Below are 23296 nucleotides of genomic sequence, written 5' to 3'. Positions count from 1 at the left end.
TAGCTCTGAAATAGACCTTTCTATTTTCATATACAGCCTGTTTGTCCTGGTGCGTTTGTGGTGGGGAACGGGATTTAGGGCCATTCCCCTCTAAAGGGCGCTGGCTGTGATCCGGCCCTGGGCTAGGGGATTGGCTGGCTCAGGGGGGTGGGGAACGGGACCTGGGGCCTTTCCCCTCTAGGGGGCGCTGGCTGTGATCTGGCCCTGGGCTAGGGGATTGGCTGGCTCGGGGGGGTGGGGAACGGGACCTGGGGCCTTTCCCCTCTAGGGGATGCCGGCTGTGATCCGGCCCTGGGCTAGGGGATTGGCTGGCTCAGGGGGGTGGGGAACGGGACCTGGGGCCTTTCCCCTCTAGGGGGCGCTGGCTGTGATCCGGCCCTGGGCTAGGGGATTGGCTGGCTCAGGGGGGTGGGGAACGGGACCTGGGGCCTTTCCCCTCTAGGGGGCGCTGGCTGTGATCCGGCCCTGGGCTAGGGGATTGGCTGGCTCAGGGGGGTGGGGAACGGGACCTGGGGCCTTTCCCCTATAGGGGGTGCTGGCTCCGATCTGGCCCTGGGCTAGGGATTGGCTGGCTCAGGGGGGTGGGGAATGCCTGGGGCCCTTTCCCTCTAGGGGGCGCTGGCTGTGATCCGGCCCTGGGCTAGGGGATTGGCTGGCTCAGGGTGGTGGGGAACGGGACCTGGGGCCTTTCCCCTCTAGGGGGCGCTGGCTGTGATCCGGCCCTGGGCTAGGGGATTGGCTGGCTCAGGGTGGTGGGGAACGGGACCTGGGGCCTTTCCCTCTAGGGGCGCTGGCTGTGATCCGGCCCTGGGCTAGGGGATTGGCTGGCTCGCGGGGGTGGGGAACGGGACCTGGGGCCTTTCCCCTCTAGGGGGTGCCGGCTCCAATCTGGCCCTGGGCTAGGGCTCAGGGGGGTGGGGAATGCCTGGGGCCTTTCCCCTCTAGGGGGCGCTGGCTGTGATCCGGCCCTGGGCTAGGGGATTGGCTGGCTCGGGGGGGTGGGGAACGGGACCTGGGGCCTTTCCCCTCTAGGGGGCGCCAGCTCCCTCCCAGAAAAGCAAACACTGGCTGGAGTTTCCCATTCATTTATTTGTCTGTTGCTTTCCCTCCACGCTCTTCCCAGCCTGAGTTTCATGGGGGGACCTGGTGGGAGGCTGGGCTGGGGGGTCGGTGAGAGGTTGGGGGCTATGCTGTCCCCCTCCCATTTCCACCCTCTTCCTGTGGTCGCAGCACTGGGTTTGGGCGGGAGGGGAGCCCCCAGAGAATACCTTGGGGGTGGGGGAAGGGGTGTACACAAGCCGCTCATTGACAGCTGAGGTGCACAGTGCCGGGGGGGAGGGGGACGATGGCATAGGGCAGAGGGGACCCCACCACAGGGAGAGGCCACATTGGACAGAGGGTGCAGTGGGGGCGGGGGCTACAGGAACGGGGAAGGGAAAAAGGGTTTATTTGCGGCAGTGGGGGGCCGAGGGTGCTGTGGGTTCCCCGTGGCAGAGGCAGAAGCTGCCGTGGGTTCCCTGCGGTGGGGCTCAGACCCGGGGGAGGGGCTCCGCATGGCAGAGGTGGGGGTGCGGGCAGCGGCTCAGGCGTAATAGCCCCACAGGAAGAGGGCGACGGCCATCATGGCGATGGCGTTGAGGTTGACGACCCGGCTCCAGGTTGGCTGCTCCGTGATGTCCGGCAGTGTCTCCTCGGCCTCCTTGTCCGCACCCGGCTCCGGCACCCGCTGCGCCGCGCCCCCCAGGCTGCAGAGCCAGGCTACGCAGCGCCCCACGCAGCCCTGGGGCTGACCTACTGGGGGGCCTGGCGGAAGAAAGAATGTGAACAGCGCCCCCTGCTGAGCCCCCCCACCCGCCCACTGCAGCCTGGCACCCCCTGCTGAGCCCTCTGTCCACCACCTGCAGCCCGGCGCCCCCTGCTGAGCCCCTCGCCCGCCCCCTGCAGCCCGGCGCCCCCCTGCTGAGCCCTTGCCTGCTCCCTGCAGCCCGGCGCCCCCTGCTGAGCCCCCCACCCGTCACCTGCAGCCCGGCGCCCCCTGCTGAGCCCCCCACCCGTCACCTGCAGCCCGGCGCCCCCTGCTGAGCCCTTGTCTGCTCCCTGCAGCCCAGTGCCCCCTGCTGAGCCCCCCGCCTGCCCCCTGCAGCATGACGCCCCCTGCTGAGCCCCCCGCCCACCCCCTGCAGCCTGGCACCCCCCTGCTGAGCCCTCTGTCCGCCACCTGCAGCCCGGCGCCCCCTGCTGAGCCCCTCGCCCCGCCCCCTGCAGCCCGGCGCCCTCTGCTGAGCCCTCTGTCCGCCACCTGCAGCCCGGCGCCCCCTGCTGAGCCCTTGCCTGCTCCCTGCAGCCCGGCGCCCCCTGCTGAGCCCCTCGCCCGCCCCCTGCAGCTCGGCGCCCCCTGCTGAGCCCTTGCCTGCTCCCTGCAGCCCTGCGCCCCCTGCTGAGCCCCCCCGCCCCGCCCCCTGCAGCTCGGCGCCCCCTGCTGAGCCCTTGCCTGCTCCCTGCAGCCCTGCGCCCCCTGCTGAGCCCCCCGCCCGCCCCCTGCAGCTCGGCGCCCCCTGCTGAGCCCTTGCCTGCTCCCTGCAGCCTGGCGCCCCCTGCTGAGCCCCCCCACCTACCCCCTGCAGCCCGGCGCCCCCTGCTGAGCCCCCCCGCCTGCCCCCTGCAGCCTGGCATCCCCTGCTGAGCCCTTGCCTGCTCCCTGCAGCCCGGCGCCCCCTGCTGAGCCCTCTGTCCGCCACCTGCAGCCCGGAGCCCCCTGCTGAGCCCTTGCCTGCTCCCTGCAGCCCGGCGCCCCCTGCTGAGCCCCCCGCCCCGCCCCCTGCAGCTCGGCGCCCCCCTGCTGAGCCCTTGCCTGCTCCCTGCAGCCCGGCGCCCCCTGCTGAGCCCCCCCGCCCCGCCCCCTGCAGCTCGGCGCCCCCTGCTGAGCCCTTGCCTGCTCCCTGCAGCCTGGCGCCCCCTGCTGAGCCCCCCACCCGCCCCCTGCAGCCCAGCACCCCCTGCTGAGCCCTTGCCTGCTCCCTGCAGCCCGGCGCCCCCTGCTGAGCCCCCCGCCCGCTCCCCTGCAGCCCGGCGCCCCCCTGCTGAGCCCCCCGCCCGCTCCCTGCAGCCCGGCGCCCCCTGCTGAGCCCTTGCCTGCTCCCTGCAGCCCAGCGCCCCCTGCTGAGCCCTTGCCTGCTCCCTGCAGCCCAGCGCCCCCTGCTGAGCCCTTGCCTGCTCCCTGCAGCCCAGCACCCCCTGCTGAGCCCCCCGCCCGCCCCCTGCAGCCCAGCACCCCCTGCTGAGCCCCCCCGCCCGCTCCCTGCAGCCCGGCGCCCCCTGCTGAGCCCTTGCCTGCTCCCTGCAGCCGGGCGCCCCCCTGCTGAGCCCCCCGCCCGCCCCCTGCAGCCCAGCGCCCCCTGCTGAGCCCCCGCCTGCTCCCTGCAGCCCAGCGCCCCCTGCTGAGCCCCCCGCCCGCCCCCTGCAGCCCGGCGCCCCCTGCTGAGCCCTTGCCTGCTCCCTGCAGCCCGGCGCCCCCTGCTGAGCCCCCCTCCCACTCCCTGCAGCCCGGCGCCCCCCTGCTGAGCCCCCCGCCTGCCCCCTGCAGCCTGGCACCCCCTGCTGAGCCCTTGCCTGCTCCCTGCAGCCTGGCGCCCCCTGCTGAGCCCTTGCCTGCTCCCTGCAGCCCGGCGCCCCCTCCTGAGCCCCCCGCCCCGCCCCCTGCAGCCTGGCACCCCCTGCTGAGCCCTTGCCTGCTCCCTGCAGCCCAGCGCCCCCTGCTGAGCCCCCCACCCACCCCCCTGCAGCCCGGCGCCCTCTGCTGAGCCCCCCGCCCGCCCCCTGCAGCCCAGCACCCCCTGCTGAGCCCCCGCCTGCTCCCTGCAGCCCAGCGCCCCCTGCTGAGCCCCCCCACCCGCTCCCTGCAGCCCGGCGCCCCCTGCTGAGCCCTTGCCTGCTCCCTGCAGCCCGGCGCCCCCTGCTGAGCCCCCCGCCCCGCTTTCTGCAGCCCGGCGCCCCCTGCTGAGCCCTTGCCTGCTCCTGCAGCCCGGCGCCCCCTGCTGAGCCCCCCGCCCCGCCCCCTGCAGCCCAGCGCCCCCTGCTGAGCCCCCCCGCCCGCTTTCTGCAGCCCGGCGCCCCCTGCTGAGCCCTTGCCTGCTCCCTGCAGCCCGGCGCCCCCTGCTGAGCCCCCCGCCCGCTCCCTGCAGCCCCGGCGCCCCCTGCTGAGCCCTTGCCTGCTCCCTGCAGCCCAGCGCCCCCTGCTGAGCCCCCCGCCCGCCCCCTGCAGCCCGGCGCCCCCTGCTGAGCCCTTGCCTGCTCCCTGCAGCCCGGCGCCCCCTGCTGAGCCCCCCTCCCACTCCCTGCAGCCCGGCGCCCCCTGCTGAGCCCCCCGCCTGCCCCCTGCAGCCTGGCACCCCCTGCTGAGCCCTTGCCTGCTCCCTGCAGCCTGGCGCCCCCCTGCTGAGCCCCCCGCGCCCGCTTTCTGCAGCCCCGGCGCCCCCTGCTGAGCCCTTGCCTGCTCCCTGCAGCCCGGCACCCCCCTGCTGAGCCCCCCCGCCCCGCCCCCTGCAGCCCAGCGCCCCCTGCTGAGCCCCCCCGCCCGCTTTCTGCAGCCCGGCGCCCCCTGCTGAGCCCTTGCCTGCTCCCTGCAGCCCAGCGCCCCCTGCTGAGCCCCCCGCCCGCCCCCTGCAGCCCGGCGCCCCCTGCTGAGCCCTTGCCTGCTCCCTGCAGCCCGGCGCCCCCTGCTGAGCCCCCCTCCCACTCCCTGCAGCCCGGCGCCCCCTGCTGAGCCCCCCGCCTGCCCCCTGCAGCCTGGCGCCCCCTGCTGAGCCCTTGCCTGCTCCCTGCAGCCCGGCGCCCCCTGCTGAGCCCCCCCGCCCACCCCCCTGCAGCCTGGCACCCCCTGCTGAGCCCTCTGTCCGCCACCTGCAGCCCGGCGCCCCCTGCTGAGCCCCCCACCCACCCCCTGCAGCCCGGCGCCCCTCTGCTGAGCCCCCCGCCCGCCCCCTGCAGCCCAGCACCCCCTGCTGAGCCCCCCGCCTGCTCCCTGCAGCCCGGCGCCCCCTGCTGAGCCCTTGCCTGCTCCCTGCAGCCCAGCGCCCCCTGCTGAGCCCCCCACACCGCTCCCTGCAGCCCGGCGCCCCCTGCTGAGCCCTTGCCTGCTCCCTGCAGCCCGGCGCCCCCTGCTGAGCCCCCCGCCCGCCCCCTGCAGCCCAGCGCCCCCTGCTGAGCCCCCCGCCCGCTCCCTGCAGCCCGGCGCCCCCTGCTGAGCCCTTGCCTGCTCCCTGCAGCCCAGCACCCCCTGCTGAGCCCCCCGCCCGCCCCCTGCAGCCCAGCACCCCCTGCTGAGCCCCCCCGCCCGCTCCCTGCAGCCCGGCGCCCCCTGCTGAGCCCTTGCCTGCTCCCTGCAGCCGGGCGCCCCCTGCTGAGCCCCCCGCCCGCCCCCTGCAGCCCAGCGCCCCCTGCTGAGCCCCGCCTGCTCCCTGCAGCCCAGCGCCCCCTGCTGAGCCCCCCGCCCGCCCCCTGCAGCCCGGCGCCCCCTGCTGAGCCCTTGCCTGCTCCCTGCAGCCCGGCGCCCCCTGCTGAGCCCCCCTCCCACTCCCTGCAGCCCGGCGCCCCCTGCTGAGCCCCCCGCCTGCCCCCTGCAGCCTGGCACCCCCTGCTGAGCCCTTGCCTGCTCCCTGCAGCCTGGCGCCCCCTGCTGAGCCCTTGCCTGCTCCCTGCAGCCCGGCGCCCCCTCCTGAGCCCCCCGCCCGCCCCCTGCAGCCTGGCACCCCCTGCTGAGCCCTTGCCTGCTCCCTGCAGCCCAGCGCCCCCTGCTGAGCCCCCCACCCACCCCCTGCAGCCCGGCGCCCTCTGCTGAGCCCCCCGCCCGCCCCCTGCAGCCCAGCACCCCCTGCTGAGCCCCCGCCTGCTCCCTGCAGCCCAGCGCCCCCTGCTGAGCCCCCCACCCGCTCCCTGCAGCCCGGCGCCCCCTGCTGAGCCCTTGCCTGCTCCCTGCAGCCCGGCGCCCCCTGCTGAGCCCCCCGCCCGCTTTCTGCAGCCCGGCGCCCCCTGCTGAGCCCTTGCCTGCTCCCTGCAGCCCGGCGCCCCCTGCTGAGCCCCCCGCCCGCCCCCTGCAGCCCAGCGCCCCCTGCTGAGCCCCCCGCCCGCTTTCTGCAGCCCGGCGCCCCCTGCTGAGCCCTTGCCTGCTCCCTGCAGCCCGGCGCCCCCTGCTGAGCCCCCCGCCCGCTCCCTGCAGCCCGGCGCCCCCTGCTGAGCCCTTGCCTGCTCCCTGCAGCCCAGCGCCCCCTGCTGAGCCCCCCGCCCGCCCCCTGCAGCCCGGCGCCCCCTGCTGAGCCCTTGCCTGCTCCCTGCAGCCCGGCGCCCCCTGCTGAGCCCCCCTCCCACTCCCTGCAGCCCGGCGCCCCCTGCTGAGCCCCCCGCCTGCCCCCTGCAGCCTGGCACCCCCTGCTGAGCCCTTGCCTGCTCCCTGCAGCCCGGCACCCCCTGCTGAGCCCCCCGCCCGCCCCCTGCAGCCCAGCGCCCCCTGCTGAGCCCCCCGCCCGCTTTCTGCAGCCCGGCGCCCCCTGCTGAGCCCTTGCCTGCTCCCTGCAGCCCGGCACCCCCTGCTGAGCCCCCCGCCCGCCCCCTGCAGCCCAGCGCCCCCTGCTGAGCCCCCCGCCCGCTTTCTGCAGCCCGGCGCCCCCTGCTGAGCCCTTGCCTGCTCCCTGCAGCCCGGCGCCCCCTGCTGAGCCCCCCACCCGCTCCCTGCAGCCTGGCGCCCCCTGCTGAGCCCTTGCCTGCTCCCTGCAGCCCAGCGCCCCCTGCTGAGCCCCCCGCCCGCCCCCTGCAGCCCGGCGCCCCCTGCTGAGCCCTTGCCTGCTCCCTGCAGCCCGGCGCCCCCTGCTGAGCCCCCCTCCCACTCCCTGCAGCCCGGCGCCCCCTGCTGAGCCCCCCGCCTGCCCCCTGCAGCCTGGCACCCCCTGCTGAGCCCTTGCCTGCTCCCTGCAGCCTGGCGCCCCCTGCTGAGCCCTTGCCTGCTCCCTGCAGCCCGGCGCCCCCTGCTGAGCCCCCCGCCCACCCCCTGCAGCCTGGCACCCCCTGCTGAGCCCTCTGTCCGCCACCTGCAGCCCGGCGCCCCCTGCTGAGCCCCCCACCCACCCCCTGCAGCCCGGCGCCCTCTGCTGAGCCCCCCGCCCGCCCCCTGCAGCCCAGCACCCCCTGCTGAGCCCCCGCCTGCTCCCTGCAGCCCGGCGCCCCCTGCTGAGCCCTTGCCTGCTCCCTGCAGCCCAGCGCCCCCTGCTGAGCCCCCCACCCGCTCCCTGCAGCCCGGCGCCCCCTGCTGAGCCCTTGCCTGCTCCCTGCAGCCCGGCGCCCCCTGCTGAGCCCCCCGCCCGCCCCCTGCAGCCCAGCGCCCCCTGCTGAGCCCCCCGCCCGCTCCCTGCAGCCCGGCGCCCCCTGCTGAGCCCTTGCCTGCTCCCTGCAGCCCGGCGCCCCCTGCTGAGCCCCCCGCCCGCTTTCTGCAGCCCGGCGCCCCCTGCTGAGCCCTTGCCTGCTCCCTGCAGCCCGGCGCCCCCTGCTGAGCCCCCCGCCCGCCCCCTGCAGCCCAGCGCCCCCTGCTGAGCCCCCCGCCCGCTTTCTGCAGCCCGGCGCCCCCTGCTGAGCCCTTGCCTGCTCCCTGCAGCCCGGCGCCCCCTGCTGAGCCCCCCGCCTGCTCCCTGCAGCCCAGCGCCCCCTGCTGAGCCCCCCGCCCGCCCCCTGCAGCCCGGCGCCCCCTGCTGAGCCCTTGCCTGCTCCCTGCAGCCCGGCGCCCCCTGCTGAGCCCCCCTCCCACTCCCTGCAGCCCGGCGACCCCTGCTGAGCCCCCCGCCTGCCCCCTGCAGCCTGGCACCCCCTGCTGAGCCCTTGCCTGCTCCCTGCAGCCCGGCACCCCCTGCTGAGCCCCCCGCCCGCCCCCTGCAGCCCAGCGCCCCCTGCTGAGCCCCCCGCCCGCTTTCTGCAGCCCGGCGCCCCCTGCTGAGCCCTTGCCTGCTCCCTGCAGCCCGGCACCCCCTGCTGAGCCCCCCGCCCGCCCCCTGCAGCCCAGCGCCCCCTGCTGAGCCCCCCGCCCGCTTTCTGCAGCCCGGCGCCCCCTGCTGAGCCCTTGCCTGCTCCCTGCAGCCCGGCGCCCCCTGCTGAGCCCCCCACCCGCTCCCTGCAGCCTGGCGCCCCCTGCTGAGCCCTTGCCTGCTCCCTGCAGCCCAGCGCCCCCTGCTGAGCCCCCCGCCCGCCCCCTGCAGCCCGGCGCCCCCTGCTGAGCCCTTGCCTGCTCCCTGCAGCCCGGCGCCCCCTGCTGAGCCCCCCTCCCACTCCCTGCAAGCCCGGCGCCCCCTGCTGAGCCCCCCCGCCTGCCCCCTGCAGCCTGGCACCCCCTGCTGAGCCCTTGCCTGCTCCCTGCAGCCTGGCGCCCCCTGCTGAGCCCTTGCCTGCTCCCTGCAGCCCGGCGCCCCCTGCTGAGCCCCCCGCCCACCCCCTGCAGCCTGGCACCCCCTGCTGAGCCCTCTGTCCGCCACCTGCAGCCCGGCGCCCCCTGCTGAGCCCCCCACCCACCCCCTGCAGCCCGGCGCCCTCTGCTGAGCCCCCCGCCCGCCCCCTGCAGCCCAGCACCCCCTGCTGAGCCCCCGCCTGCTCCCTGCAGCCCGGCGCCCCCTGCTGAGCCCTTGCCTGCTCCCTGCAGCCCAGCGCCCCCTGCTGAGCCCCCCACCCGCTCCCTGCAGCCCGGCGCCCCCTGCTGAGCCCTTGCCTGCTCCCTGCAGCCCGGCGCCCCCTGCTGAGCCCCCCGCCCGCCCCCTGCAGCCCAGCGCCCCCTGCTGAGCCCCCGCCCGCTCCCTGCAGCCCGGCGCCCCCTGCTGAGCCCTTGCCTGCTCCCTGCAGCCCGGCGCCCCCTGCTGAGCCCCCCGCCCGCTTTCTGCAGCCCGGCGCCCCCCTGCTGAGCCCTTGCCTGCTCCCTGCAGCCCGGCGCCCCCTGCTGAGCCCCCCCGCCCGCCCCCTGCAGCCCAGCGCCCCCTGCTGAGCCCCCCCGCCCGCTTTCTGCAGCCCGGCGCCCCCTGCTGAGCCCTTGCCTGCTCCCTGCAGCCCGGCGCCCCCTGCTGAGCCCCCCGCCCGCCCCCTGCAGCCCAGCGCCCCCTGCTGAGCCCTTGCCTGCTCCCTGCAGCCCAGCGCCCCCTGCTGAGCCCCCCGCCCCCCCCCTGCAGCCCGGCGCCCCCTGCTGAGCCCTTGCCTGCTCCCTGCAGCCCGGCGCCCCCTGCTGAGCCCCCCTCCCACTCCCTGCAGCCCGGCGCCCCCTGCTGAGCCCCACGCCTGCCCCCTGCAGCCTGGCACCCCCTGCTGAGCCCTCTGTCCGCCACCTGCAGCCCGGCGCCCCCTGCTGAGCCCTTGCCTGCTCCCTGCAGCCCGGCGCCCCCTGCTGAGCCCCCCGCCCGCCCCCTGCAGCTCGGCGCCCCCTGCTGAGCCCTTGCCTGCTCCCTGCAGCCCGGCGCCCCCTGCTGAGCCCCCCGCCCGCCCCCTGCAGCCTGGCACCCCCTGCTGAGCCCTTGCCTGCTCCCTGCAGCCCAGCGCCCCCTGCTGAGCCCCCCACCCACCCCCTGCAGCCCGGCGCCCTCTGCTGAGCCCCCCCACCCGCCCCCTGCAGCCCGGCGCCCCCTGCTGAGCCCTTGCCTGCTCCCTGCAGCCCAGCACCCCCTGCTGAGCCCCCCGCCCGCCCCCTGCAGCCCAGCGCCCCCTGCTGAGCGCCCCGCCCGCTCCCTGCAGCCCGGCGCCCCCTGCTGAGCCCTTGCCTGCTCCCTGCAGCCCAGCGCCCCCTGCTGAGCCCCCCGCCCGCCCCCTGCAGCCCGGCGCCCCCTGCTGAGCCCTTGCCTGCTCCCTGCAGCCCGGCGCCCCCTGCTGAGCCCCCCTCCCACTCCCTGCAGCCCGGCGCCCCCTGCTGAGCCCCCCCGCCTGCCCCCTGCAGCCTGGCATCCCCTGCTGAGCCCTTGCCTGCTCCCTGCAGCCTGGCGCCCCCTGCTGAGCCCTTGCCTGCTCCCTGCAGCCCGGCGCCCCCTGCTGAGCCCCCCGCCCACCCCCTGCAGCCTGGCACCCCCTGCTGAGCCCCCCGCCTGCCCCCTGCAGCCCGGCGCCCCCTGCTGAGCCCTTGCCTGCTCCCTGCAGCCCTGCGCCCCCCTGCTGAGCCCCCCTCCCTCTCCCTGCAGCACAGCGCCCCCTGCTGAGCCCCCTGCAGCCCGGCACCCCCTGCTGAGCCCTTGCCTGCTCCCTGCAGCCCTGCGCCCCCCTCCCGCTCCCTGCAGCACTGCACCCCCTGCTGAGTCCCCCTGTCCGCTCCCTGCAGCCCGGTGCCCCCTGCTGAGCCCCCGTCCGCCCCCTGCAGCCCAGCACCCCCTGCTGAGCCCCCCGCCTGCCCCCTGCAGCCTGGCGCCCCCTGCTGACCCCCCCGCCCACCCCCTGCAGCCCAGAGTCCTCTAGAGCCCCACCTTCCACCTCCAGCACGTGCTCCACAGCCCCGTTCGCGGCCACTCCTTGCTGCCGCCTCATTTCTTGCCTCCTCCTCCTCTCCTCCTTCTCCTCCTCCTCCACGTCCAGGTCCACACGCTCCTCCTTGCTGTGCCGCAGGCTGAACACCAGCCGGTGTAGCTGGGGATGGGGGGTTGCAGGGTGAGCACTCTGCACTGGGGTGCCTGGGTCCCATTCCCCGTCCTGCTCCCTCCCCCTAGGGGGGAGGGCCCTGTGCTGCTGTCCCGGACACCTGGGTCCCTTTTCCCCACTTTGTCTCTTCCACTCGGGGCGAGCACCCTGTGGTCCTGTCCTGCATTCTTCCCCACCCTGGTCTCTCTCTTCTAGGGTGAGCGCCCTGTGCAGCTGTCCCGGACGCCTGGCTCCCATCCCCCTTCCCCGCTCCCAAGGGCTACTCACGTGCTTGTCAGGGATGGGTGGGGTGCAAAGCGATACCCCCACCACCAGGGCGACGCTGGCCAGGAAGAGGATGATGGCGAAGTACAGGTAGTGGACCCCGCAGACGAGGCGGGGGCAGGCACTGGGGAAGGTGCAGCTGCCAGTGCCATAGGCGAATTCAGGCAGCAGACGGGCCAGGCCCATCAGCAGCCCCCCGACCAGCCCCCAGAACGCGCCCTGTGTGGAGAAAGGCGGGGGGAGGGGGGGTGTCACTGGGCTTCTGAGTCCTCGCTCCCTCATCCTCCCAGGGCCGGGATGCGCATTCCCCACCCCCTCCACCCTCCCCTGGTCTCCCGCTCCCCGGACGCCTGGGTCCCCCCTCCCCTCCTCCGTCCGCCCTGTGCCCGACACTTGGGTCCCCCACACCCTCCACCCCACCCCTCCCCCATCCTTCCACTGCCTAGACACTGGGTTCCCCCACTCCTCCCCTCCCTCCCCTCTGCCTGGACGCCTGGGTCCATCTCTCCCTCCCTCCTTCTGCTGCCTGCTGTGGACACCGGCAGACCGGGTGTCAGCTCGGGCCAAGGCCTCTGGAGCTCAGCGGGACACTGAGGCCCGCACAGCTGGGCCCCAGCCTCCCCCCGCGTGTTAGCGTTGTTAAATAAGGTCGGCGGGGTTAGTGTGTAGACTTGCAGGCAGCGATCTCACCTACCGCCTCTGTACCCCTGAGGGGTTGCTCTGAAAGGGCAAATCACCCGCCGGGCGAATCGCTCCCCCGGGGGTGAGAGGCCAGTTTGCCACAGGACAAAAGACGGCCCCCGCGGGCTCTGTCTCCATGGCAATTAGCGGCCCACGCTGGCCCAGGCTGCGGGGTGTAAACGTTTGGGGTCGGGCTGGCTCTGGGACCCTCTGACCCCGCAGGCTCCTAGACCCTGGCCCGCGCCCGGCCGTGTACACAGCAACAAAACAGCCCCGCAGCCCAAAGCTGAGTGGGCCAGACTCAGAGACACCAGACAGCCCAATGCGGAGCATCAGAGGGCAAATGATGCCCCCCCCCCCCATGAAGAGGAGATGCCCATGAGGCCTTGTCCCGCCAGCTTAAACTCTGGGGGAAGGGAATAAAACCCCCTGCCAGGAAGAATGGCCCCTTCTCGTCATCCCCGGTCACCTGGGTCCCTCGGCTCCCCCACCCTTGACCCCTCCTCCCCATCTCCAGATACCTGGGTTCCCCACTCCTTCGGCCCCTTCTCACCATCCCCGGACACCTGGGTCCCTCCCTCCTCCTCCCCGGTCCATCTCCGAATGCCTGGGTCCCCTGGCACTCACGGGCTCGTTGACCCTCTTAACGAACAGGGCGAGGAAGAAGACGGCGGCGATGGGTGGCGCCAGGTAGCTGGCGATGGACTGGATGTAATCGAAGAGCTGCCCGCTCTGCGCTGCCTGCACCACTGGGATCCAGGCAATGCTGATGGCCACCATGCACAAGATCCACACCCTGCCCAGAGACCAGGGTGAGGGGCAGGGGCACGGCTGGGCCCACAGGGAACTCAGAGGCACAGCCCTCCCCGCAGCACAGTGCCCCGAGCGCACCCTCACCTGCCCACAATCAGCAGCTCCTTGCTCCTGGCCCGGGGCCGCAGGCGGTTGTAGATGTCCATGGTGAATAGGGTGCTGCTGCTATTGAAGATGGAGGCCAGGGAGCTCATCAGGGCAGCCAGCATCACGGCCAGCATCAACCCCCGCAGACCTGTAGGGGGCGACAGAGAGTCATATGGCCCCTGCCCTTCAGCCCAGCGCCCCCTGCTGAGCCCCCTGCCCTTCAGCCCAGCGCCCCCTGCTGAGACCTCTGCCCTCTTCCCTGCAGCCCAGCGCCCCCTGCTGAGCCCCCCGCCTGCTCCCTGCAGCCCAGCGCCCCCTGCTGAGCCCCCTGCCCTCTTCCCTGCAGCCCAGCGCCCCCTGCTGAGACCCCCGCCTGCTCCCTGCAGCCCAGCGCCCCCTGCTGAGCCCCCCGCCTGCTCCCTGCAGCCCAGCGCCCCCTGCTGAGACCTCTGCCCTCTTCCCTGCAGCCCAGCGCCCCCTGCTGAGACCCCCGCCTGCTCCCTGCAGCCCAGCGCCCCCTGCTGAGACCTCTGCCCTCTTCCCTGCAGCCCAGCGCCCCCTGCTGAGACCCCCGCCTGCTCCCTGCAGCCCAGCGCCCCCTGCTGAGCCCCCCGCCTGCTCCCTGCAGCCCAGCGCCCCCCGCTGAGACCTCTGCCCTCTTCCCTGCAGCCCAGCGCCCCCTGCTGAGACCCCCGCCTGCTCCCTGCAGCCCAGCGCCCCCTGCTGAGCCCCCCGCCTGCTCCCTGCAGCCCAGCGCCCCCTGCGGAGCCCCCTGCCCTCTTCCCTGCAGCCCAGCGCCCCCTGCTGAGACCTCTGCCCTCTTCCCTGCAGCCCAGCGCCCCCTGCTGAGACCCCCGCCTGCTCCCTGCAGCCCAGCGCCCCCTGCTGAGCCCCCCGCCTGCTCCCTGCAGCCCAGCGCCCCCTGCTGAGCCCCCTGCCCTCTTCCCTGCAGCCCAGCGCCCCCTGCTGAGCCCCCTGCCCTCTTCCCTGCAGCCCAGCGCCCCCTGCTGAGCCCCCTGCCCTCTTCCCTGCAGACCAGCGCCCCCTGCTGAGACCCCTGCCCTCTTCCCTGCAGACCAGCGCCCCCTGCTGAGCCCCCCGCCTGCTCCCTGCAGCCCAGCGCCCCCTGCTGAGCCCCCCGCCTGCTCCCTGCAACACGGTGCCCCCTGCTGAGCCCCCACCCGCTCCCTGCAGCCCAGCACCCCCTGCTGAGCCCCCCGCCCGCTCCCTGCAGCCCAGCGCCCCCTGCTGAGCCCCCCGCCTGCTCCCTGCAGCCCAGCGCCCCCTGCTGAGCCCCCCGCCCGCTCCCTGCAGCACGGTGCCCTCTGCTGAGCCCCCCGCCCGCTCCCTGCAGCCCAGCGCCCCCGCTGAGCCCCCTGCCCTCTTCCCTGCAGCCCAGCGCCCCCTGCTGAGCCCCCGCCTGCTCCCTGCAGCCCAGCGCCCCCTGCTGAGCCCCCGCCTGCTCCCTGCAGCCCAGCACCCCCTGCTGAGCCCCCCGCCTGCTCCCTGCAACATGGTGCCCCCTGCTGAGCCCCCCCGCCCGCTCCCTGCAGCACGGTGCCCCCTGCCGAGCCCCCACCCGCTCCCTGCAGCCCAGCACCCCCTGCTGAGCCCCCCGCCCGCTCCCTGCAGCCCAGCGCCCCCTGCTGAGCCCCCCGCCTGCTCCCTGCCGCCCAGCGCCCCCTGCTGAGCCCCCGCCCGCTCCCTGCAGGCCGGCGCCCCCTGCTGAGCCCCCCGCCCGCTCCCTGCAGCCCAGCGCCACCTGCTGAGCCCCCCGCCCGCTCCCTGCAGCCCAGCGCCGCCTGCTGAGCCCCCTGCCCTCTTCCCTGCAGCCCAGCGCCCCCTGCTGAGCCCCCGCCTGCTCCCTGCAGCCCAGCACCCCCTGCTGAGCCCCCCGCCTGCTCCCTGCAACATGGTGCCCCCTGCTGAGCCCCCCGCCTGCTCCCTGCAGCCCAGCACCCCCTGCTGAGCCCCCCACCCGCTCCCTGCAGCCCAGCACCCCCTGCCGAGCCCCCACCCGCTCCCTGCAGCCCAGCGCCCCCTGCTGAGCCCCCGCCCGCTCCCTGCAGCACAGCGCCCCCTGCTGAATCCCCTGCCCGCTCCCTGCAGCACGGTGCCCCCTGCTGAGCCCCCGCCTGCTCCCTGCAGCCCAGCGCCCCCTGCTGAGCCCCCCGCCTGCTCCCTGCAGCCCAGCGCCCCGTGCCGAACCCCCACCCACTCCCTGCAGCCCAGCGCCCCCTGCTGAGCCCCCCGCCTGCTCCCTTCAGCCCAGCGCCCCCTGCTGAGCCCCCTGCCCTCTTCCCTGCAGCCCAGCCCCCCCTGCTGAGCCCCCGCCCGCTCCCTGCAGCCCAGCGCTCCCTGCCGAGCCCCTGCCCGCTCCCTACAGCACGGTGCCCCCTGCTGAGCCCACTGCCCGCCTCCCTGCAGCCCAGTGTCCCCTGCCGAGCCCCCGCCCGCTCCCTACAGCACGGTGCCCCCTGCTCAGCCCCCTGCCCCCTCCCCACAGCCCAGCGCCCCCTGCTGAGCCCCCCCAACCCACTGCAGCCCAGCGCCCCGTGCTGAGTCCCACGGCCGCTCCCTGCAGAACAGCACCCCCCTAGCAATGCACTAAGGCAGTGGGGGCCAGCTCCAACTGCTTACCAGCAGGCATGAGCGTCACCACCAGCTTGGGGTAGGCGATGTTGGAGCAGCCGACTTCAGTGCCACAGATCCGCTTGCAGTCCTCTGGCACCACGCAGGCCACCTCGTCTGGGGAGAAAACGGGGTCAGCAGGGGGGCCAGGCCTGGAGGCAGGGGGTTAAGACATGGGGCAGCTGGGATCCCGCCAGCAGGGGGCAGCGGTACCCAGCCGTCACTATCTCCTGGTGAGGTGAGGAGCACCGTACCTGGGTAGAGGATGCGGCTGATCATGCCTGGCATCACCATGAGGAACATGGGCAACAGCTTCAGGTACCCACAGAGGATGCAGCCGGCTTTGACGTGGGTCAGGCTCCTGCCCGCTAGGCAACGCTGCACAATCACCTGTGAACAGGGAATGCCCCCGTGGCAGGCCCCACACCCTGAGCCAGCCAGTCCCCACCCTGGGGCTGGATGGGAACCGGCGCCCCCAGAGGGGAAAGGCCCCGGGCCCCACTCCCCACCCCCATACCTGGTCGCTGCACCAGTACCAGGTGGAGATGATGGTGAGGCCGAAGATTAGCGCTGGCCAGGGGAGGTCTCCCGTCAGGGGGTCGCGGAGGAGGTGGAAGGCGTCGGGGCGGGGCTGGTAGCAGGTGGCTGAGATGTTGTACAGGGCCGGGGCTGGAGAGAGGGTCTTGCTGGGAATGGCCTCCAGGTACTTGTCAAAGAGCCCCTGGTAGCCCCCCACCTCGTGAAATGCTGCAAAGCAACCAACAGAGGGCACTGTGACCAAGAGTGACCGCGGCAGCCTGCGCCCAACATCTGGGAGAACTCGGGGCTGGAGTCACCGGGAGCCCCCCACAACCAGCACCCCTTCCCTACTCCCTACAGCACCCCCTGCTGGGACTGGAGTCACCAGGAGCCCCCCCCGCCCCAGTCAGGACCCCTGCCCTGCTTCCTACAGCACCCCCTGCTGGGTATGGAGGCACCGGGAGCCCCCCACAACCAGCACCCCCTCCCCACTCCCTACAGCACCCCCTGCTGGGACTGGAGTCACCAGGAGCCCCCCCCGCCCCAGTCAGGACCCCCGCCCTGCTTCCTACAGCACCCCCTGCTGGGTATGGAGGCACCGGGAGCCCCCCACAACCAGCACCCCCTCCCCACTCCCTACAGCACCCCCTGCTGGGACTGGAGTCCCCAGGAGCCCCCCCCGCCCCAGTCAGGACCCCCGCCCTGCTTCCTATAGCATCTCCTGCTGGGACTGGAGTCACCGGGAGCCCCCCACAACTGGCACCCCCTCCCCACTCCCTACAGCGCCCCCTGCTGGGTCTGGAGGCACCGGCGGCTTCCTTTCAGCTGCAATTCCTGCCCCTGTCCGTGGGGGAGCAGTGGGTGGATCTCACTCACCAAAGCCCATGAGGACGAAGGCTCCCCCAATGATGACGAAGGTTTGTACTGTGTCGGTGTACATCAGGGCTGCCAGCCCCCCTGGGAGAGCAACAAGGGGTGGGGTGAAATGGTGCCCACCTGCGCTCCCCCCCCCTCGCTCCCCAGGGCCCAGCTGGAGCAGCCCCTGGGCCCCCACCCCAGATGCGGCCCCGTTACCTGTCACAGTGTATATGGTGGTAATTACGAGCAGGGCAATGACAGCGACATAGATATTCCAGCCCAGAGCCTGCTGGATAAAAACAGCCCCCGAGAACATGTCCACCTACGGGGGGCGATACAGGATGGGGGTCTCAGCATTGGGCCAATGTACACAGCACCCCCTGTTGGGAGAAGCCAGGAACACCACCCACAGCCGGTGCTCCTGCCCACCCCCTGGAAGAGGATTAATTACGTACTGAGATTTTAGTGAAGATGTAGAGAAAGAGGGACAGGATGGACAGATAGATCCGGATTCGCCGGCCCCCAAATCGCTTCTTCAGATACTGGGGCATCGTGATCACCTGCAGGTAAAGGGAGAACAGAATGGAACCCAGGTGTCCTGGCTCCCAGCCCCCACTGCTCTAACCCACCAGACCCCACTGCCCTCCCCTCCCAGAGCTGAGGATAGAACCCCAGAGTCCTGGCTCCCAGCCCCCGGCTCTAACCCACCAGAGCCCACTCCTCTCCCAGGATTGGGATAGAACCCAGGAGTCCTGGCTCCCAGCCACCCCAGCCTATACCCAGTGTGATGCTCACCCCGGCAGTGAGGTAGACAGGTACGAAGAGCCATCCCAGGAGGAGAACCACGAAGAGAGCCTGGCAGGGAGAGAGGAGAGGGGTCAGGGAGGGGCAGTGGGGTCAGGGAGGGGGAGATGGGGGGGAGGGGGTTCTGGGCACTCGAAATCACCTACATTCCACTCGAAGCCGGCCACAGCCAGGCCACTGGCGGCACCGGTGCCAGCCAGCCCCACGAAGTGCCCACTGCCGATGTTGCTGGCAAAGAGAGACGCGCCCACCTGCAGCATAGCCGGAGGGAGAGGGACTGGGCTATGGATAGGTGCATGGAGCACTGCCCCTAACCCCAACCCCCTGCCCCGGGCATGCCCCTAACCCCAACCCCCTGCCCCCGGGCACTGCCCCTAACCCCAACCCCCTGCCCCCGGGCATGCCCCTAACCCCAACCCCCTGCCCCCGGGCACTGACCCTAACCCCAACCCCCTGCCCCCGGGCATGCCCCTAACCCCAACCCCCTGCCCCCGGGCACTGACCCTAACCCCAACCCCCTGCCCCGGGCACTGCCCCTAACCCCAACCCCCTGCCCCCAGGCACTGCCCCTAATGCTAACCCCCTGCCCCGGGGCACTGCCCCTAACCCCAACCCCCTGCCCCGGGGCACTGCCCCTAACCCCAACCCCCTGCCCCCGGGCACTGCCCCTAACGCCAACCCCCTGCCCCCGGGCACTGACCCTAACCCCAACCCCCTGCCCCGGGCACTGCCCCTAACCCCAACCCCCTGCCCCGGGCACTGCCCCTAATGCTAACCCCCTGCCCCGGGGCACTGCCCCTAACCCCAACCCCTTGCCCCCGGGCACTGACCCGAACGCCAACCCCCTGCCCCGGGCACTGCCCCTAACGCTAACCCCCTGCCCCCGGGCACTGCCCCTAACCCCAACCCCCTGCCCCCGGGCACTGCCCCTAACCCCAACCCCCTGCCCCGGGCACTGCCCCTAAAGCCAGCCCCTGCCCCCGGGCACTGCCTCTAATGCCAACCCCCTGCCCCCGGGCACTGCCCCTAATGCCAACCCCCTGCCCCCGGGCACTGCCCCTAATGCCAACCCCCTGCCCCGGGCACTGCCCCTAAAGCCAGCCCCTGCCCCCAGGCACTGCCCCTAAGCCCAACCCCCTGCCTCGGGCACTGCCCCTAAGCCCAACCCCCTGCCCCGGGCACTGCCCCTAACACCACCCCCTGCCCCGGGCACTGCCCCTAACACCACCCCCTGCCCCCAGGCACTGCCCCTAACGCCAGCCCCCTGCCCCTGGGCACTGCCCCTAATGCCAACCCCCTGCCCCCGGGCACTGCCCCTAACCCCAACCCCCTGCCCCGGGCACTGCCCCTAAAGCCAGCCCCTGCCCCCGGGCACTGCCCCTAACCCCAACCCCCTGCCCCTGGGCACTGCCCCTAATGCCACCCCCTGCTCCCGGGCACTGCCCCTAACACGAACCCCTGCCCCCGGGCACTGTCCCAATGCCAGCCCCTGCCTCTGGGCACTGCCCCTAAAGCCAACCCCCTGCCACTCAACCTCATACCCTTGCTATGGGCCCCCTGACATCAATCCCCTGCCCCGCCCCACACTGCCCCATCCTCACCCCAGCTGCTTCTAGGGTCAAGTATTAACCCTCTTCCCTAAATCCATCTCTGAATCCGTTCCCGAGATCGACGGTTAGCCCCATACGCACCCATCTATCCGTCTGTCTGTCTGTCTCCCCCGCCCCCACTGCAATACTCACCGGCCCCCAGACCATGTTCCTACCAGCCAGGAAGTAACCCCCGATGGTGCTGCGGTTGGTGCGGCACATAGACTGCAGGGGCGAGAGCGGGAGGAGGGCGTTTTCCATGGGCTGGATGCTGGGTTTCTTCACCAGCTCCAGAGATACCCTGCCAGCTCTGTCTCCCTCCACGGGGTGAGTCCCCCCCAGCTCTGTCTGGAGATGCCAGGCTCCGAGAAGGGCGATGGGACGGCTCAGCGGGCTGGAGCAAATCTCCTCTGGAGAGTGACTGACCTGGGGCTCAGAGATTCTCAGGCCGGCCGGGTCTGACCTCCCGGGTAGCACAGGCCAGGGAACTGCCCCAAATCGTTCCTGGCTGAACTGGGGCACCAACTTCCCAGCGATGGCGAATCAGCCACAGCCCTGGGTGAGCTGTTCCAATGGTTAATTCCCCTCACTCTTAAAAACGTACCCCTTAGTTCCAGGCTGAATTTGCCTACGTCCAGCCACTGGGTCGTGTCAGACCTTCGTCCACTAAAGAGCCCCGTATTAATGATTTGTTCCCTATGGAGGTACGTACAGACTGTGATCAGCCCACCCCTTAACCTGCTCTTGGTTTCACTAAATAGATTGAGCTCCTGGAGTCAATCACAAGGAGGCAGGAAATGCACTTTCACCCGAGGCGTGATGGGCCTTCGGAACTGCCTGCCACCAGAAGTTGTGGGGGGCCAAGATTCAAAGAGGGACTGGGTATTTCAGTGGCTGAAACTAGCCAGAGTTGGTGACACAGCTTCCTGCCGCGAGGCTTCAGGGGGATCCCTGTTAGAGACCAGGTTGAGATGTATATTGCGGGGGGTGGAGGGGTGTGTGTGTGTATGTCACATTTTCCTTTGCTGGAGGCTGAGTTAGATGGGCCTCGGTTGTGAGCCAGCCTGGCACTGAGTGAGGAATCCCACTGCCGTGCATGTGTCTTGCCTGAGTAATTCTAGTGTGTCCCATCATTTTGGGTCTTTGCCATGTACTGCAGCAAGCTGAGGTGTCCGCGGGGGGAGGATCCAGCACTCGGGGCTGTGAGGGGATGGGGCTGGCTAGTTGGAGGGGCCGCAGTGACTTATTAAAGCCATGGGTCAACGGTCGGGGGACTTTGTGTGGCGAGGTGATGCAGGGGGCACACGCCGTACATTTCTGCTCCCTGACTAATCTGCTAAATTTACAACACCTCATTACAGGCCTCATGAGCATGGACCATGTACTTCCCAGTAATAATTAACAACCTCTTCCCCTGTCCCTGCCCAATCTGGAGCTGAGATCAAAGAGCTAAGACTATGAGAAGAGCAAAAAACCAACTGTACAGCCGGGATGAGGCCCCACCAGCCCTTCCACTGTGAGATGGGACCCTCCTGGGGTGGAGTAGAGGGAGTGATAAGCGGGAGAAGGGACAGAAATGTCATGGGAGTGGTGGAACAAGGACAGCCCCATCCGAGATCCTAGCGGTTTGGGTTCTAGGTACATCAATCATGCCAGTGACTTGTGTTCTAGGCATGCCAATCACATGAGATTGTTGGGTTCTAAGGTCCGGCTCCACAAAGGGACTTAGGCATCATGGTGCTCGGCACGGGAACACCTAATGTTTAGGTGCTGAGAAAAATCACTGGACCAACACTGGGATCCAGAAAGCCTGAGCTAGGCGCCAGGCTCCCTATATAATGAATGGGTGCTAGGTGTGCTAGGCAGGGAGCCAGCTGAGCCAGGCAGTGGGAGATGGGAGGTCCTAAGTCCTGCCCTTCTCATGCAGTTTGCCCCCTTAGTCCAAGCTGCAGAGAGGCGCCTCGCTCTGCCAGCGGCCCAGAGCTGGGAATCCCTCTCCTGGGGTCGGGCAGCTTTGGTATCTCCGTTGTTCCTTGTGAGAATGAGTTGGGCGCCTGCCTCGCTCCCCACAAACCAGCCACAGGAGGAGGTGCCCAGCTTACGACTTCCAGCCCAGTGCTTAGAGTACTCAGCCTGGGTTGTGGAAGCTCCTGGTTCAATTCCCCCCTCTGCCTGAAGAGAAGCCACGGAGCAATAATGGGATAGTCGGACGTACGAGCTCCCTTGGTCTCTCCTGGTGCAGCTTCTCCTCCATGGTGGCTTTAAAGAACAAGAGTCCCTGGGCCAGAGAGAGAGCAGGCCAGAGCTTGAGAAGAACTCTGTGGGCTGGTGCTTGGGACATCCAGCTGGGAGGTGGGAGACTCCTGGGGCCAGTCCCCTGGCTGTACCCACTCCTTCACTGAGGCACTGTGGAACAGCTGTACCAGGAGGGACTGAGGGGGTCCCACATCAGCATAGCCCAGTGGGTAGCATGAATGCGTGTCCTCCTGGACACCCAGAGGGAGGCAGCAGCTCATGTGCCCCGAGGCAGAAACTCTGGCAGGTATGAAACTTCGACTACAATGACTTAGGTGTTGGGTGGGAGCCGAGTGAGAGTTTTGTGGATCTCAGGGGAGCCTAAAACTAGGACTTGGGCATCTAAGTCCTCTGTGGATGTGGGCCTCAGCCGCAGGCCCTTCTGAGCCCCACTGTTTTGTGGATGGGCTTCCCGGGCCACAGTTCAAGTTCTGAGGTCAGATTTCCAGGGTCGAGCCCTGGGCTTTGATTCTGGGATCTGCCAGCAACAGAGACATGCTAGGGTGGAGATGGAAATTCAAGTTTCAGAGACTGAGTTCCTGGGTGATGATGCTTGATTCTGGGATAGATGGATAAGTGTGGGGGGGTTCTGGAGACTGATGGATAGAGGGGTGTGTATGGAGATAGGTAGATGTGTGTGTGTATGGGGATAGACAGCTGGCTAGAGGGGTGTGTATGGGGATGGAGAGAGGGGTGAGCAGCGGGATGGATGGGTGGACAGAGGGTTGTGTAGCTGGATAAAGAGCGGGCTCTTCTTGGGGCTGGATGGATAGAAGGTTGGGTATTAGGGTGGATAGATAGGTAGGGAGGTGCCTATGGAGTCTGATAAAGGGATAGAGAGAGAGGTGTGTACGGGGAGGGATGAATGGATAGACAGAGGGGTGTGTATGGGGATGGCTAGAAAGAGGGGTGTGTTTGGGGAATGAAGGATGGATGGGGTGTGTGTATGGGGATGGATAGAGGGATAGAAAGCGAGGGGTGTATGGGAAAGGATGGATGGACAGCTAGAGAGAGGGGTGTATATGGGAATGGCTGGATGGGGGGATAGATAGCAGGGTGCATATGGGGATGGGGGATAGATAGAGAGTGTTTATGGGGATGGGTGGATAGATAGCAAGGTGTGTATGTGGATGAGTGGATGGATGGATAGATAGAGGGGTGTATATGGGGATGGGTGGATAGATGGCTGGATAGCAGGGTGTATATGGGGATGTCCTTGACTCAAGTTTTGGGTCTAATTTTGGGGTGGTCAGTTCTCGTTCTCCGCCTGGTGGTTCTGGGTCCCAGAAGAGTGGCTCAGGTCTCTACCCTGTGCAATTTCTCCCCCTGGTGCCCAGTGTTGGGGGGTGGGAGAGAGGGGACTGGGGCAAAGGGCAGTGTCCCCAGGTCACCTACCCAGAGCCCTACGCAGATGACCAGGACGAAGTAGCCCACGATGACGCTGATGTCGGCCGGGTTGTTGATGACGGCCCTGGACTGTGGCACCCCCTCCATACCGTTGCGGTCTCTCTCCCTGAACCGAAATGACACCTCCTGGAAGGGTCCCCAGGGGCCAGCGGGGATGGTTAATAGCAAACTTGGTCATGGGGCTGGATCTGTGATTAACCAACCCAGAGACGGCGGGGAGGGGGGAAGTAGACTAGAACGAAGGAATCCTGACTCCCAGTCCCGCCCTGAGTTGGGGACAGAACGCAGGAGTCCTGATTCCAGACCCATTGTTGGGCCAGGCACTGGCTCTGGGTTGAGTCACCATGTGCCAGTGGCTAGTGTCAGAGCAGGGGTGTCTCTAGAGTGCGATTAGCCTTGTCCCTCCTCCTTCCCTTGCCGTCTCTGCCCCACCGTTCCCTGGTAGCTGGGTGGAGCAGAGCCCATGTTCTGAGCCAGCTGAAGTGTTCTCCAAGGAGAAGCAGAGTGAGGCTGAGCTGAGCCAGGCAGAAACGTGCACTGCTGGTGAGTGCCCCCTACTACCCTGTGCTTCCTAGGGGATGGGGAGGGGGCTTCTGCCATGGGAGGGTTGTCACAGGGGAGGGGGCAAAGGGGGAGTCAGGCAAGGAGGGCTCCAGAAGATTGATTTAGCTTTCCTTCCATCCATCCTCATGCTGAGCCACCTACATGTCTATCCA

At 70.6% G+C, this 23296-nt stretch overlaps 1 protein-coding gene across 1 annotated transcript; it reads right to left on the bottom strand.

The window, feature by feature from the left end:
• Positions 1 to 1582: 1582 nt before the first annotated feature.
• SLC5A2 (solute carrier family 5 member 2) lies at positions 1583 to 22667 on the bottom strand. The gene is made up of 15 exons (XM_077820668.1): positions 22569 to 22667; positions 19032 to 19103; positions 17436 to 17540; positions 17281 to 17340; positions 16941 to 17045; positions 16702 to 16807; positions 16504 to 16584; positions 15626 to 15855; positions 15363 to 15498; positions 15118 to 15225; positions 12475 to 12625; positions 12205 to 12373; positions 10900 to 11115; positions 10461 to 10620; positions 1583 to 1803 (listed from the first exon to the last, which is right to left on the bottom strand). Exons 1-15 carry the CDS (start codon positions 22665 to 22667, stop codon positions 1583 to 1585), a joined length of 2019 nt encoding a protein of 672 aa, XP_077676794.1.
• Positions 22668 to 23296: the final 629 nt, after the last annotated feature.

This window comes from Eretmochelys imbricata, chromosome 6 (genome assembly GCF_965152235.1).
Source record: "Eretmochelys imbricata isolate rEreImb1 chromosome 6, rEreImb1.hap1, whole genome shotgun sequence".
NCBI lineage: Eukaryota > Metazoa > Chordata > Testudines > Cheloniidae > Eretmochelys > Eretmochelys imbricata.
The sequence above is the reverse complement of the archived record's forward strand: the minus strand, read 5'-3'. Positions and strand labels throughout refer to the sequence as shown.